Below are 14,084 nucleotides of genomic sequence, written 5' to 3' on the forward strand. Positions count from 1 at the left end.
TTATTATTACCACCAGGTTTGCTAAATGCTACTTTGCATCTATTTAAATAATGATGGAAATAAAGCAATATTATTCAAATTACATTGTGTACATTAAAGGAATAGTTCTCATCATTTCCTCACCCTCATGCCATCCCAGATGTGTGTGACTTCCATTAATCTGCAGAACACAAACAAAGGTTTTCAGAAAAATATTTCAGATCCGTAGGTCCATACAATGCAAGTGAATGGTAACCAGACCTTTCAAGCTCCAAAAATTACATAAAGGCAGCATAAAAGTAATCCATACGACTCCAGTGGTTAAATCCATTTCTTCAAAAGCAAAATAATAGGTGTGGGTGAGAAAAAGATCAATATTTAAGTCCTTTTTTACTATAAATCTCCACTTACACTTTCAATTTTTTACATATTCTGAAAGTAATAGTGGAGATTTATAACTTTAAAAGAAAGGATTGAAATATTGATCTTTTTCTCACCCAAAGTAATTGCATCACTTCAGAAGACATGGATTTAACCACAGGAGTTTTATGGATTACTTTTATGCTGCCTTTATGTGATTTTTGGAGCTTAAAAGGTCTCATCACCATTCACTTGCATTGTACAGACCTACAGAGCTGAAATATTCTTCTAAAAATCTTCATTTGTGTTCAGCAGATGAAAGAAAGTCATAAACATCTGGGATGGCATGAGGGTGAGTAAATGATGAGAGTATTTTGGTGAACTATTCCTTTAAATCTGAGCTGTGTCAAACAACAAAACAAGTCGCTAACTCTTTACAATAAGGTTCCATTTGTTAACATTCGTTATTATCAACATTAGTTAACATGAGCTATCAATGAACAATACTATTACAGCATTAATTATTCTTGGTTAATGTTAATTTCAACATATAATAATAATAATAATAATAATAATAAATTATTAAATGCTGTAAGAGCATATATTGTTCATTGTTAGTTCATGATACCTAACACATTTACTAATATTAATGAATGGATCCTTATTGTAAAATGTTACCAATGAGTCATAAAATATATTTAAAGCTTACAGTAACTTAAAGCAACACATTATGATTGTGTGTTCTGTTATGAGGCATCATTGTTCAATTCTTGCCAAACTATGCAACACACCTCATAATCTTTTGAGGCATTGATATCCAATTCAAACAGATGTTTTATATTTGTAATGTACTATCTGAGAAAAGCTCCTATATGTCCAGGTACAATTTAGGAACAAAAACCAGTGCAAACTGTTTTTAAAGTACGTCAAACCGAGCAGTGTTTTGAGGTAAACTAATGCAAATACAGTGCACATACACATACAGTAAGAGCTACTGATGTAATCATTCATGGCCAGCGGTCAGAGAGATTCCTCCTATCATTACACTCCTGCCTCTAAAAATACCAGGGATCCCGAGCATGAGATTATAGACTTTGCCAGAACAGATAGTGAGTAAATGATTACAGGCTTTTGTGCAGGGCATGAAATCACTATTTGCTGCTGCAGTGTGGAGTCTAACACAAGCTTCATACGGGCACAGTCTTCAGTGGGCAACTCGCCATAGCATGTGGATTTTAAATATTGTTTCTTCTACAAAGCACGTCACAGAGCTTTTCATTGAAATTAATGAAAGCTAAGAGTGTAAGAGAAAATAAAGAACTAGACAGGAGCATTAAATAATCAGATAAACTTTTTAAACACTAGCTGCTAACTCAATACCGAAAAGGGAGAAAAAAGTCACTAAGAAATACTGCAGTAATCGACCCCTGACCTCCAGTAAAAGAGCAACGAACAGAGGACAAGTTTAATATATGACTAGATGAGGCAGATCCCACAGAACTGATAAACAAGTTTTATAGCCGCTCTCTTGATCTGTGCTTGGATCATTTGGTTCATTACTGAACTACAGACTAAAGTAGTTCAGATCTGACTCCCAAAGAAAACTATTCGTGAGAAAAGTCAACTGACATCATTTGAGTTTTTTCTTTTCTTTTGTACTCTAAATGAAAATTGTTACCTAAATTATTTTCATTGGTGTAAACTAATGTAGTCAGATCAGATTCAGATGTTACCACTTGATGCATATGAATGATGCATATACTGTACAGACAGACAGACAGATAGATAGACAGATAGATAGATATAGTTATTACCAGAGCTTTAGAATGAATAGACTTAATTTACTCTTTTTTTTTTTTTAGGTCTATCCAGTTCCACCCTAATGGCAGATTATTGTTCAAATTTCTAATGTCATAAAGTCTAATGTCACATATCCAAATTCATTATCTATATAAAAGTGTACTAATTTTTATAAAGGTCTGAACGCAGTAGGCTATATCAGGACAGATCCAATAAACTCTCAATCCTATTTATGTCCAAAAGGTGGCAGTGTTGAGCTTTTAAAGGGGCCATGCTCGGTCCATGAACACTTCCTTAGCTAATAAATATTGACACATTGTTTTATTTATGGCGACAATTAAAATGTGATTATAACTCTGAGTTTGATGTGGAGAGTATTTTTTTTTTTTTTTATTATTATTATTTTTGTTTTTTTACGTTTTAATTCCAGCACACCAAATTTTCAAAATATAATTTAAAGTTATTCATAAACCCAAAGTACTGTAAGATCACCTCTATACTCTATGCATTATTGTGTTCACATTATGTATTGTTTTATAAAACATAAGTGGGGCAAAATCTGAGAATACCCTACTGATTTTAGAGAATGCATTGGATTAAAAAGGTCAACAAGGTATGAAACGTATTATGATGAAGCACACTACACTATACACTAATGGTATAGACACGCGCGTTATGAACAGTAGCCTAGTTTAAAGTTAGTGACTTAATTTAAAGTTATAAAAAACGCAGGACGAAAGAGTTAAATGTTCGCACTCGGACAGATTTAACTCCTTCCTCCTACCTTGTCAAAATGACAGTCAGCTGAAGAGAAAAGTTTAGCTTTCCTAACTCGTATGTTAATGAGCACCGCGATCCAGGGAGCCCATTGGCTCGTTCCGCAGGCGACGTCACGGCAGCTATAACTCTCGCCAATGCTTTTAAAGTCTACTGTAGTGTGTCCAGTTTTAAAGCACTCTCCCAGCTCCATCTGTGTCAGCAGCGTTTTAGCAGTTCTTTCACGTTATACTCACCCGTTTGACCACGATGATGTCCGGTCTCGAGGAGTCACCAAAGTGTTAAATGTCTGAAACACAAAGCCGCCGAAATTCTCATGTGCAAACAAGGCAGGAGAACAAGATCCGATGTGCCAAGGAGAGCTCATAACCCGGAGTTAGACCCGTGCATTTGTGTTTTTCTAGCTTAGAGTAAAGCATTTCAACCCAGTCTTCAAGCTGGCTCACTGTCTCCCGACCCAGCCCGCTTTGACAGCTGTCCCGCTCTGGAGGACCGTCAGCAGCAGCAGCAGCAGCAAGAGGATGGCATCAGAGCTGGCACTGAGCAGCTCCGACCTGCCCACCAGTCCCCTGGCCATGGAATATGTTAATGACTTCGATCTGATGAAGTTTGAGGTGAAGAAAGAGCCACTGGAGCCCGATCGCAGCATCAGCCAGTGCAGCCGCCTGATCGCCGGGGGCTCCCTGTCTTCCACCCCTATGAGCACGCCCTGCAGTTCAGTTCCGCCCTCGCCGAGCTTCTCGGCGCCCAGCCCGGGCTCCGGGAGCAGCGAGCAGAAGGCGCACCTGGAAGACTTTTACTGGATGACGGGCTACCAGCAGCAGCATCAGCTCAACCCGGAGGCGCTGGGTTTCAGCCCCGAGGACGCGGTGGAGGCGCTCATCAACAGCACGCACCAGCTGCAGAGCTTCGACGGCTATGCGCGAGGGCAGCAGTTCGGCGGAGCGGCCGGCGCGGGAGGTACGATGGCCGGGGAGGAGATGGGCTCCGCCGCCGCGGTGGTGTCCGCAGTCATCGCAGCCGCCGCGGCGCAGAACGGGGCGCCTCACCACCACCACCACCATCACAACCATCACAGCCACCAGCAGCACCCGACTCCAGGGGTCCAGTCCAGCGGCGGCAACCCCGGCAGCAGCCACCACCAGCACCCGCACCTTGACGACCGCTTCTCGGACGAGCAGCTGGTCACCATGTCCGTGCGCGAGCTCAACCGCCAGCTGCGCGGCGTCGGCAAAGAGGAGGTGATCCGCCTCAAACAGAAGAGGAGAACCCTCAAAAACAGAGGCTATGCCCAGTCGTGTCGCTACAAGAGGGTCCAGCAGAGGCACGTCCTGGAGGGCGAGAAGAGCCAGCTCATGCAGCAGGTGGACCACCTCAAGCAGGAGATCTCCAGACTGGTGCGCGAGAGAGACGCGTACAAAGAGAAGTACGAGAAGCTCGTGAGCAGCGGCTTCCGAGAAAACTCGTCGAGCAGCGACAACAACCCCTCATCCCCGGAGTTTTTCATGTGAGTTGCCCTTCACAAAAAGCCTAGAAAAGATCGATAAAGCTAAACAAGTTTCAAGTTTTTATTTTTTTTATTTTTTTTTATTTTTTTTTTATTATTATTATTATTTTTCAGTTTTGGGGGTTGTTAGATCAAGTCTGACAACTTTTTTTTTTTTTTTTTCTCGGTTTTATGAAAACTCAAGTCAGTTCTTGAGTTTTGCGGGCTTGTTTTACAGACTGAACTTACTTTTTGTATCATTAATGTTTGATATTGACCTTCATCCCTTTTTCAGCATCATTTTTTTTTATTTTAATTATTATTATTATCATTATTTTTTCCTCTCTTTATTTTGCCAAAGTCAGTGGATTTTTATTTTTTTTATTTTATTTTTTTTTATTTTTTATTTTTTGGTCATTTCCCCCCATGAACATCTCATGCCTTCTGCTTGCTTGTTTTGTGACTTTATGTGAAAGACATTATTATTGCTAGAGACATATTATTGAAGTGCCTGCATGCTGGACATGCATGGTCTTTTTTTTCATTATTTCTTATCCCCCCCCCACCCCTTTTATGGGCTTGAAAATGAACTTCTTTTTTGGAAATGAACTTCTACTCAGCATGGCATTCATACATTTCTTTCATTTCCCGAAACACTTTTTTGGAATACGGACTAAAAAAGTGTAAGGACCATCATATCTCCATTCTCCCCTATAGAAAAGTTCAATCCATAAATTGTATGCACTGTTCAGAACCAACCGGAAGAACAAGGACCTGGTTTCTAAAAGGAAATCTCCCTCTGGGACTTAAACAGTGTTGTTGCTAAAAGCGGTTTTGTGTATTCACTGTCAAACTTGTGCAGTTTTTATAACTCTGGAATGAAGCACATTTCTGTTTGTTTGTGCATCATGTAAGAACAGTCGAAGGTAGCCCACGCCACAGGTCGAAACTGTCACAGAAGGGTGATTTTGAGATTAGATGTAGGATTTCTGTCTCAAATTGTTGCCTGTTCATGGTGGTAGACATCTTGCATACAGTTGGATTTTTATAATGCGGAACTGGAGAGCTTTTTACAGCATGTGTTTGCAATGAAAACAGCAGTTTGACAGATGTAATTCCTGTTGTAGCCTATGCCATTTACTGTATTTTAAAACCAAAGTATTGAACATGGAAATTCATGCAATCAAAAAAAAAAAAAAAAAGAAAAGAAAAAAAAAAGAAAAAAAAAAAGATCTGACCTATTTGGAATGAGTTGCATTAAATGTAGCTTGTAGCAAATCATATATCATACAATGGAATCTATCAAGAACGCTAATTTAAAAGCACCTGTCATGGCTTTGCTGAAAACTAAAGGATATTATCTTATTTATATATATATATATATATATATATATATATATATATATATATATATATATATATATATATATATATATATATTGTCAAGCAGGACTCGATTCTTTCTTTCTTTCTTTCTTTCTTTCTCTGTTGTTAATATATTCAGTATTTACAAGGCAATAATATAGTAATCAATATTAAAATGTCTGGACATTGTTTTATGGTCAGGGATTGACACCCTGCTTGTATAAATTCAGGATATACCGTTACTCAATAATTTTTATAAACTATGCTAATTAAAACTTTTCATATATATATATATATAAAAATATATTGCTGTGCAAAATTATTTCACCCACTAACCATATGTGATGTTCATATGTGCTTTTTTTTCCATTTCATACAACTATATGATATGCAATAAAATGCAATTTGGGCCTCTTAAAAGTCTGGTTTCTCTGGATGTCGTTTGTCAGTGTTCTGTTAGTTAGTTATTCAGTGATCACTAGTTGTTTTAACCATAATTGAATCAGTAGCTTGATTTCAATACGATAAAATGATAAAAATGTAATTAGTTATCGTAAGTATCATTTGGTTATAAAAGCAAAACTCTAAAGTTACAGTTGTTTGGCTTAAATAAAAGCAGCGTCAACTCTGCAGAATGCTAATTTTATCAAGATACACAACACATTCTCTTAAACGAAATGCATCCTCTGAAAATTACCACAGGAACACCGAGCATAAAAGCTCATCATGTTTGATAAAGCATTTTAAATAATGCATTTTATGGCAGACAATGCTTGAACACTCCAAAGTTCGACTGCTTGTCAATGCGCTGGACTTTGGTTTATGTCTAGACTGAGGTTATAGTGCCACGGTAGGTGTCACCTTGTCTCATTTATTTGTTTTGCAGTGATTGACTTGCGATAGAAATTATGGATTACGTGACAAAAGTTATCCCTTTTAACCTGTGCTGCACACAGTCCTGTTTCTGTAAATGTGCAGGGAGGTGTGAACATTTTAAGAAGCTTCACTCTCCAGAACAGCTGTTTGTGTAGCTATTGAGCAAGTGGCTGTAGCACGAATATCAGAGAACAGCTGTGTACAGTATGTGAGACATGTGTAGTTGTATGAGCACGGGTACACTGCTGGACTTTGTAAACGCTTTTGTGTCCACTCAAATGGACATTTTGGTTTGTTCATCCATCTGCGTGGTGTCTTACCCAACACCACTCTTTACGTTGCTGGATGTGACCACTGGTTCAAGGCCGTTGATAATATACACAGCCTTTACATTGGCCGAGGTGCACCAATATCTAACACACACCTACCCACATAAACATACAAAATAAGTAAATAAAAATGTAGCACTGAAAGTTAAATTTAAAGCTATATATTGCACAGCTCTCTGGAATACTTAATTCTGATTGGTCAGTTGCGGCATGCTGTGGTCAATTATTTTGTATAATGATCACTAAGCTGTACTGTAAATATATAACATGTCCATTGACTTTTAGGTTAAAATGTAAATGTATGTACGAGGAAAAGAGTACATCTTAGGTGCTGTAACTGGTCACCTTTTTTTACTAACTTTTTTAGCATTCATTTTAACCCTCTATTATGATACCGCTGGGTAAAAAAAAAAAAAGAAAAAAAAAGAAAAAGTACTGTTTTTTTCTACTTAAAATCGAACACTAACACATCATTATTATTTTTTTTAATTTGAAAGAATTTTGTATTTTGTTGCCACAAGGCAACATTGTACCAGAATGAAACAGTTCGGAAGAGAAAATCTCTGCTTTACAGTAACAGGGAACGCCAGGCTGTAAAAATCCAACGAGGAGTTCACTTTAAGTGAGATGAAGACTGCTCTCATGAGATCTGTTCTTGGATTCTCCGCTGTGTGTTACAGATATGGCTCTGTTGTCCACCTCTCTTAAAACAGAGTTCTGGAGGAGAAGAAAAAGAGGAGGATAGCTGCAGAGCTTAAATGATTTTCTTGATGATTAATTGGTCAGAAAGGGGCCTGCATGTGCAGTGTAAAAATGATAAATCATGAATCTGTATGGCTGCAGCTGTGCCCAGACTGGGTTTTTAGCATGCATGTGAAAAATGCAATTTATGACAAATCTCTCTCTGTCTCTCGTGCATACTAGAGGAAAGTGCTCAATTTTACTACTTTGAGTTGGCAGAAGCTACACTTCCTCTTAAACTTTGTGTGAACAGAATTGTTAATCCTTATTTCTTTGAGTTTATTTAAGATTTATTAAAAGCTGATAACAAGCCACTGTAAAAATTTTTCATCATTGTTATAACAACGTCTTTGTTTAAATCCATTTTACTTGTCATAATTTTGATCACTTCTACTCAATTTTGTACGTTTTAGAGTTTCAACTCAATTCTCTTGGTAGCATTAATTTACATGAATGTTCTCTTTGTTAAGGATTTATAAAGGGGTTTATTAATGACTTATAATTAATTTACAAATGCATTATAATCATTAATATTCCCTTTGTTAAGTATTTATAATGGGTTTATTAATGACTTATAATTAATTTACAAATGCATTATAAATCATTAACATGCGGGTTATAACAACATGAATACAAATGGAAACTTTCATGCAATACCCGCCAACTAGTGAGCCATTGTACATTACAAATGCTTAATTACACTTATTCAACAATAGTAACCTATGAAAATGTACCTATATGTATTCAATATGGTTTATTGGCCATTAGGCTTTATTATATGATATATGATGTGAATTAGCATGAAGAGCTGAAAAGAGGTTTTGCAAAGGACTTTAGGTAACTAGGACTAGGTAAATTGAGACAGCACTTGGATGTAGCACCATTCTTTAGACATTAACGTGACAAGGAAAGTGACAACACAAGTGAGTCAAGACATTACAGTAATAAATAAACAAACACAAAATGGACTGAATCCCTCCTTTTAATCTTACTATAATAGACAGTTTTTTGTTGATAATAGATTGTTGGCATTTATGTTTTTTTTTTTTAATTTTTTATTATAAGAATGAATAAGTGTATATATTAAGCTTTTATAACATGCAAGTTAAAATGTTAAGTTGCAAGTATTGCATGAAAGTTGCCCTTTTTAAGTATGTTGTTATAACTGAATATCAAACATTTATAATGTTGCATTGCATGTAAATTACTTTAGTAATTAATGAAGCCGTTTATAAACCCTTAACAGAGGGAACATTTATGTAAAGTGTTGCCAAGTAAATTTAAAGTGGTCGAAAAAATAAAGGAATCACTGCAGGTTGTTACTTTAGTTCCTTGATTTGGCTTCAGCAATTAAACTCAAGTTCCAAATTTTAGTGGCTTGATTTTTTTAACCTTTTGACCTTTCAGTGCAAATGTGGACGATTTGCGGGAAAATATCTGTTCATTGAATCAATGACCATTGTCCATGTTATTTAACATGTTAAATGTGTGTGTGTGTGTGTGTCGTGAGAGTGTGTGTGATGCACAGATGATGTGTGGAGGTCAGTGAGCGTGCTGCAGAAACAATCTCAAAGTCATTACAGAGATCTCAGCCCTTGGGGGAGGCCATGTTCATTTCCTGTAGAGTCCTTAAGATGCACACACACACACACACACACATACACACACACACAAACTTGTTTTTATATTATTGTGGGGACTCTCCATAGACTTCCACGCATTTTATGGATTTTATACAGATCTAACGATAATTTCTATCCCCTAACCATAACCTTTTTGCATTTTCAAAAAACATCGTTTAGTATGTTTAATAAGCCATTTCCCTCATGGGGACTGCTGGCTGGTCCCCTCAAGGTAGGTTTTCTCAGGTTTTACTATCCTTGTGGGGACATTTGGTCCCCACAATGTAGTATAAACATGTACACGCACACACACACACACACACACACACTCACACACTCTCAAACACATACAAATACTGCAGGCAGAACACTCTTCTTATGGATAAACAACTACTTCTCATCCGTTTTCACTTTTAATCAGCTAAAAACTATCTGCTTTGCTCAACATATTTGCTCAGTGATTTTGCATTATTTTGACTAGTTGACTTCATACAATTAAACAGTCATCAGTTTCCCAGAGCTCTTTTCTCACTGCAGGCTGCAGTAGACTTTTAGATATATTTAGTTTGTAAACATTACGTTAAGATAGACAGGCAGACAGACAGATAGATCGAGTGATCCTGAGCACTCCTGGGAGTGTTTCGGCACACTCACTGGCGTGTGTGTATGTGGGTAATGCTGGTGGACTTAAATGCACTTTCGGAAAGATGTACACACACTTTGAAACTGTGTGTCACAGTTGTGGGGTTTTCCAGCGATGTACAGACATAGTAAAGATGATGATGGTGATGGTGATGCATGTGTAAAACAGAGAAAGAGAGATATACTTACATGGCTCAAGTAAAGTAGACTATTCCTAGTGCACTTTACTTGAGCCAAATAAGTAAATCTACTGCCTTTTTTTTTTTTTTTTTAAAGCAATCGGTTTACATGCTTTTGTAAGTGTAGATAGCAAACTGTAATATGCTACTGTAACATCTTAATTGTAATGAGTGTTATTTTTCTTTTCTTTTTACAATTAAAAGTTCACCAACACCAAGATAATTTACATTGTTTTAATTGTACACTAAATATGACATTACTACAGCTTCTGTTTAGGCTGATTAAATATAAATTAATTTATGTGTAAATACAGTAGAATGCATCATTTATCAGATTCAGTTGCCAGTTTCTCTTTTAACCCAGAGACTCAGCATAGCAGAATTGCAATTAATTGCAATGGCAGACAATGCCGATTTTGTTATTTTGTTTAATAAATAAATAAATAAATAAAAAGACTCTCTGAACTGTAACAAACAGTTGCATATAGAAGTTCCCAGTCACACAATGGACCATTTTCACAGACTGTGATGATCTCTTTCTGCCTTATTTAGCAGTGTAAATCTAGAAAACTGTTTTAAATTTAAGTAATTAGGAATTAGTAGTTTTAAAAAAAGAGTTACCACAGCTGCGATGACAGAAAATGTGGCCTCTTTCTCTCTTCTGACTCCTTTAATCCTTTGTATTTAATTAAAAAGCAAGATTTTCCCATAGACTTCCATTGTTTTCTGAAGTTGCACAAAATTCCCCATATATACAGTATACTCATGCTTCCCGTGCTAAAATCAGCAATATATTGAAAACATTATGAGGGAAGTGTTACGTTCGAGATGTTCCTTAGAAGTGCTCCTAAAACCTACAGAAACTTCATTGAGGATGACCAAATATACTATATTATATTTATTTTAATTTAATAATATTTTATATATTATTTTATAAATGTATACTATATATACACTACCGGTCAAAAGTTTTGAAACACTTATTCTTTATTATAATTTTTTTTTTCTTCACATTTTAGAATAATAGTAAAGCCATCAAAACTTTGGAATAACATAAATGGAACTATGGGAATTATGTTGTGACTAAACAAAATCCAAAATAAATCAAAACTGTGTTATATTTTAGCATCTTCAAAGTAGTCACCCTTTGTCTAGAATTTGCAGACATGTACTCTTGACATTTTCTCAACCAACTTCTTGAAGTATCACTCTGGGATGATTTTTAAACAGTATTGAAGGAGTTCCCATCTATGTTGGGCACTTATTGGCTGCTTTTCTTTATTATTTGGTCAAAGTCATCCATTTCTAAAAACTTTATTTTTATTTTTATACAATTGTAGTTTTGTAATGAAATCAATTAATATGGTGGCACAATTATATTTTTGTCTACAAAACTAATTTCAAACATTTAAACATACGCCTTCAGATCAAAAGATTTTTAAGATCATGAGAAACCTTTCAGTCAAGTGTTTCAAAACTTTTGACTGGTAGTGTACAGTATATATAAACATTTGAGGGTTATCCATCTCGGAGTTATTTTGATAATGAACTTTGTAATATTCTCTGGAGTAATTAAATTTTTTTGCAAATTTACCCTAGTTAAAGGCACATTTAGAAGCACAATAACAGTAAATATAGTACTCTTGTACTTGAGACTTGTCATTCTGATTTATAAAGCAGCTTAATCATTTTATTTCATCTCTAGAATTACAACTTAACATATTACCTTGACTCTCTCTCGATTGTACATTTAGACATGCTAGACCTTGCTTCAACAATTGATGATTTATTTTTAAGTTCGTAATGAATCAAAATAGTCATAGAAGCATTGTTGTGGGACTGCGAGAGTTTCTCCTGTGAGACTGAGTCCATGTTTGTGCTGAATCAGAGAGCAGCTGCAGCTATTCCTTGCCGTACTCCCGGCCTCTTGATAAACGTGTTTGTGGTGATTTACTGTGACTGACTGCGACACACTTAAATCATCATTCCATCATCGGTAGCCTTTACTTTCTCTGTCCCAGCATCACTAAAACTGGCTGATATTCTATTTAAACCTCAATAATTATTTTTCATGCACTTACTTTGCCCTCTTTTTATTATTGAATTAATTTCTTTATTTCCTAAGTGAAGCATCCCTGAGTGAAGTGTGCAGTGTGCATGTTTTGTCTGTGAAAATGTCTGTGACGAGGAGGAGGGCGAGGCCGGGCCGTGAGAACACACGGCCGGCCCTGAATCAGGCTAATCAGCCGGGAGGGGGATAAAGATGAGCCGGAGGCGCCAGTTTGAGAGAGAGAGACACATGCGGCCGCGTTGCATGTGTGTGTCTGTGTTTGTTTATGTTTGTTTTATGTTGAGTTCTTATTAAAGTTTATGTTTACTGTTCAGCCGGTTCCCGCCTCCTTGTCCGTCCTTATCTGATACAGTGGTGCCGAAACCCGGGAGGGAGGAGGGATGCGCTGTCAAGGAGTCCTCGCCGCTGCCGTCCGCCTGGGGACGGAGGGGTCGCTGCTGACTGCCAAGAGCCGGAGGAGCTGCTGCCGTCCGCCGAAGAAGGGGAGGAGTGGTTCCGTTCACCAGGGGCCGGAGGATTCGCTGCCATCCGCCGGGGGATGAGCGAGCTGTTGTCCGCCAGGGGGCGGAGGAGCAGTTGAGAACCGGGCGACAGCGTGTCCGGGAACCGGCGAGCAAGTTTTTCTCTCTCTCTGTCGCTCTGCCTCGCTCTTTCCCTCTCCCCTTTCCCTCCCTTCGTCTTTCCCAGGGCTCCAGAAATGTGGGGAATACCTGCCGGCTGGCACGTCTGGAAGGGCAACCCCCCAGGAAGGGAGTCGGGCCTGAGTTGGGCGATGGAGGAGTGTGACAAGGAGGAGGCGGGGTCGGCCCGTGAGGACACATGGCCAGACCTGAATCGGGCTAATCAGCCGGGAGGGGGATAAAGATGAGCCGGAGGCACCAGTTCAAGAGAGAGAGAGAGAGAGACGCACACGGCCATGTTGCATGTGTGTCTGTGTTTGTTTATGTTTGTTTTATGTTGAGTTTCTTTATGTTTACTGTTCAGCCACTTCCCGCCTCCTCCTTGCCCATCCTTATCTGTTACAATGTCTTAGTTACACAACATAATTGTTTAGATGGGTTCTTTGCATTAATTACATTTGATATTTAGCTTTATTGTAGTCTGCTCATTTCAGATCATATTGCTTTTTTTTCTACCGATACACAAAATATATTTCTGGTCTGACCGATGCATTCTGGGGTCAGCTTTGAATCTGAAAATTGTTTATGGCTGTTTGTTAGATTGAATGAAAAACACAATATAAAAATCACTTAATTTGCAATATTCATAATATCTATATTGAGGAATATATATACTGTATATTAGTGTAACTATTTGGATTCTAGATATTTATATGGTAATGGGGTGGCACATATACAAACATAAAAGAATATACGACAAGGACAACTCACAGCATTACAGAAGTCATCATACGGTAACACTTTAATGTTCCCTTTGTTAAGGGTTAATAAAGGGGTACATTAATGACTAATACATCATTTACAAATGCATTATAAATCATTAATATGCGGTTATAACTTCACGCCTGATGTGAAAACGCTGTGCGCACCTGGCTGCCACTTAACATTCGTGTTTTTATTCATGACTCCACTCCTGGATTATTTGTTATATATATATTTGTTTTATATATGTATTATATATGAAATATTATATTATATATGTAATATTTTAAATCCAAACTGGATATTGAAGACTCTGTGGTTCCAGCTTTCTGGCCTATTGCTTGCTCGCTCCCAGGATTTTCTTGACCTGTTCTCATGATCATACTTCTAGAGTTTTACAGTGCCCGATGTCCCTACTATTTAAAGTTCATCGGCCCACTGCGAGCCCTCTCCTGTTCATTCATCATCATGTGTT

General features: G+C 37.5%; 1 protein-coding gene across 2 annotated transcripts in view; it reads left to right on the plus strand.

The window, feature by feature from the left end:
• The first annotated feature begins 3,089 nt into the window (after positions 1–3,089).
• Positions 3,090–14,084, plus strand: part of LOC127456318 (transcription factor Maf-like) — a 197,684-nt gene continuing 186,689 nt past the window's right edge. For both annotated transcript variants that reach the window (XM_051724756.1, XM_051724757.1), the window contains exon 1: positions 3,090–4,423. In XM_051724756.1, the coding sequence (XP_051580716.1) occupies positions 3,438–4,423 (986 nt within the window). In that variant the 5' untranslated portion in view covers positions 3,090–3,437. The remainder of the gene's footprint in view (positions 4,424–14,084) is intronic.

The sequence above is a fragment of the Myxocyprinus asiaticus genome, chromosome 18 (assembly GCF_019703515.2).
Source record: "Myxocyprinus asiaticus isolate MX2 ecotype Aquarium Trade chromosome 18, UBuf_Myxa_2, whole genome shotgun sequence".
Taxonomy (NCBI): domain Eukaryota; kingdom Metazoa; phylum Chordata; class Actinopteri; order Cypriniformes; family Catostomidae; genus Myxocyprinus; species Myxocyprinus asiaticus.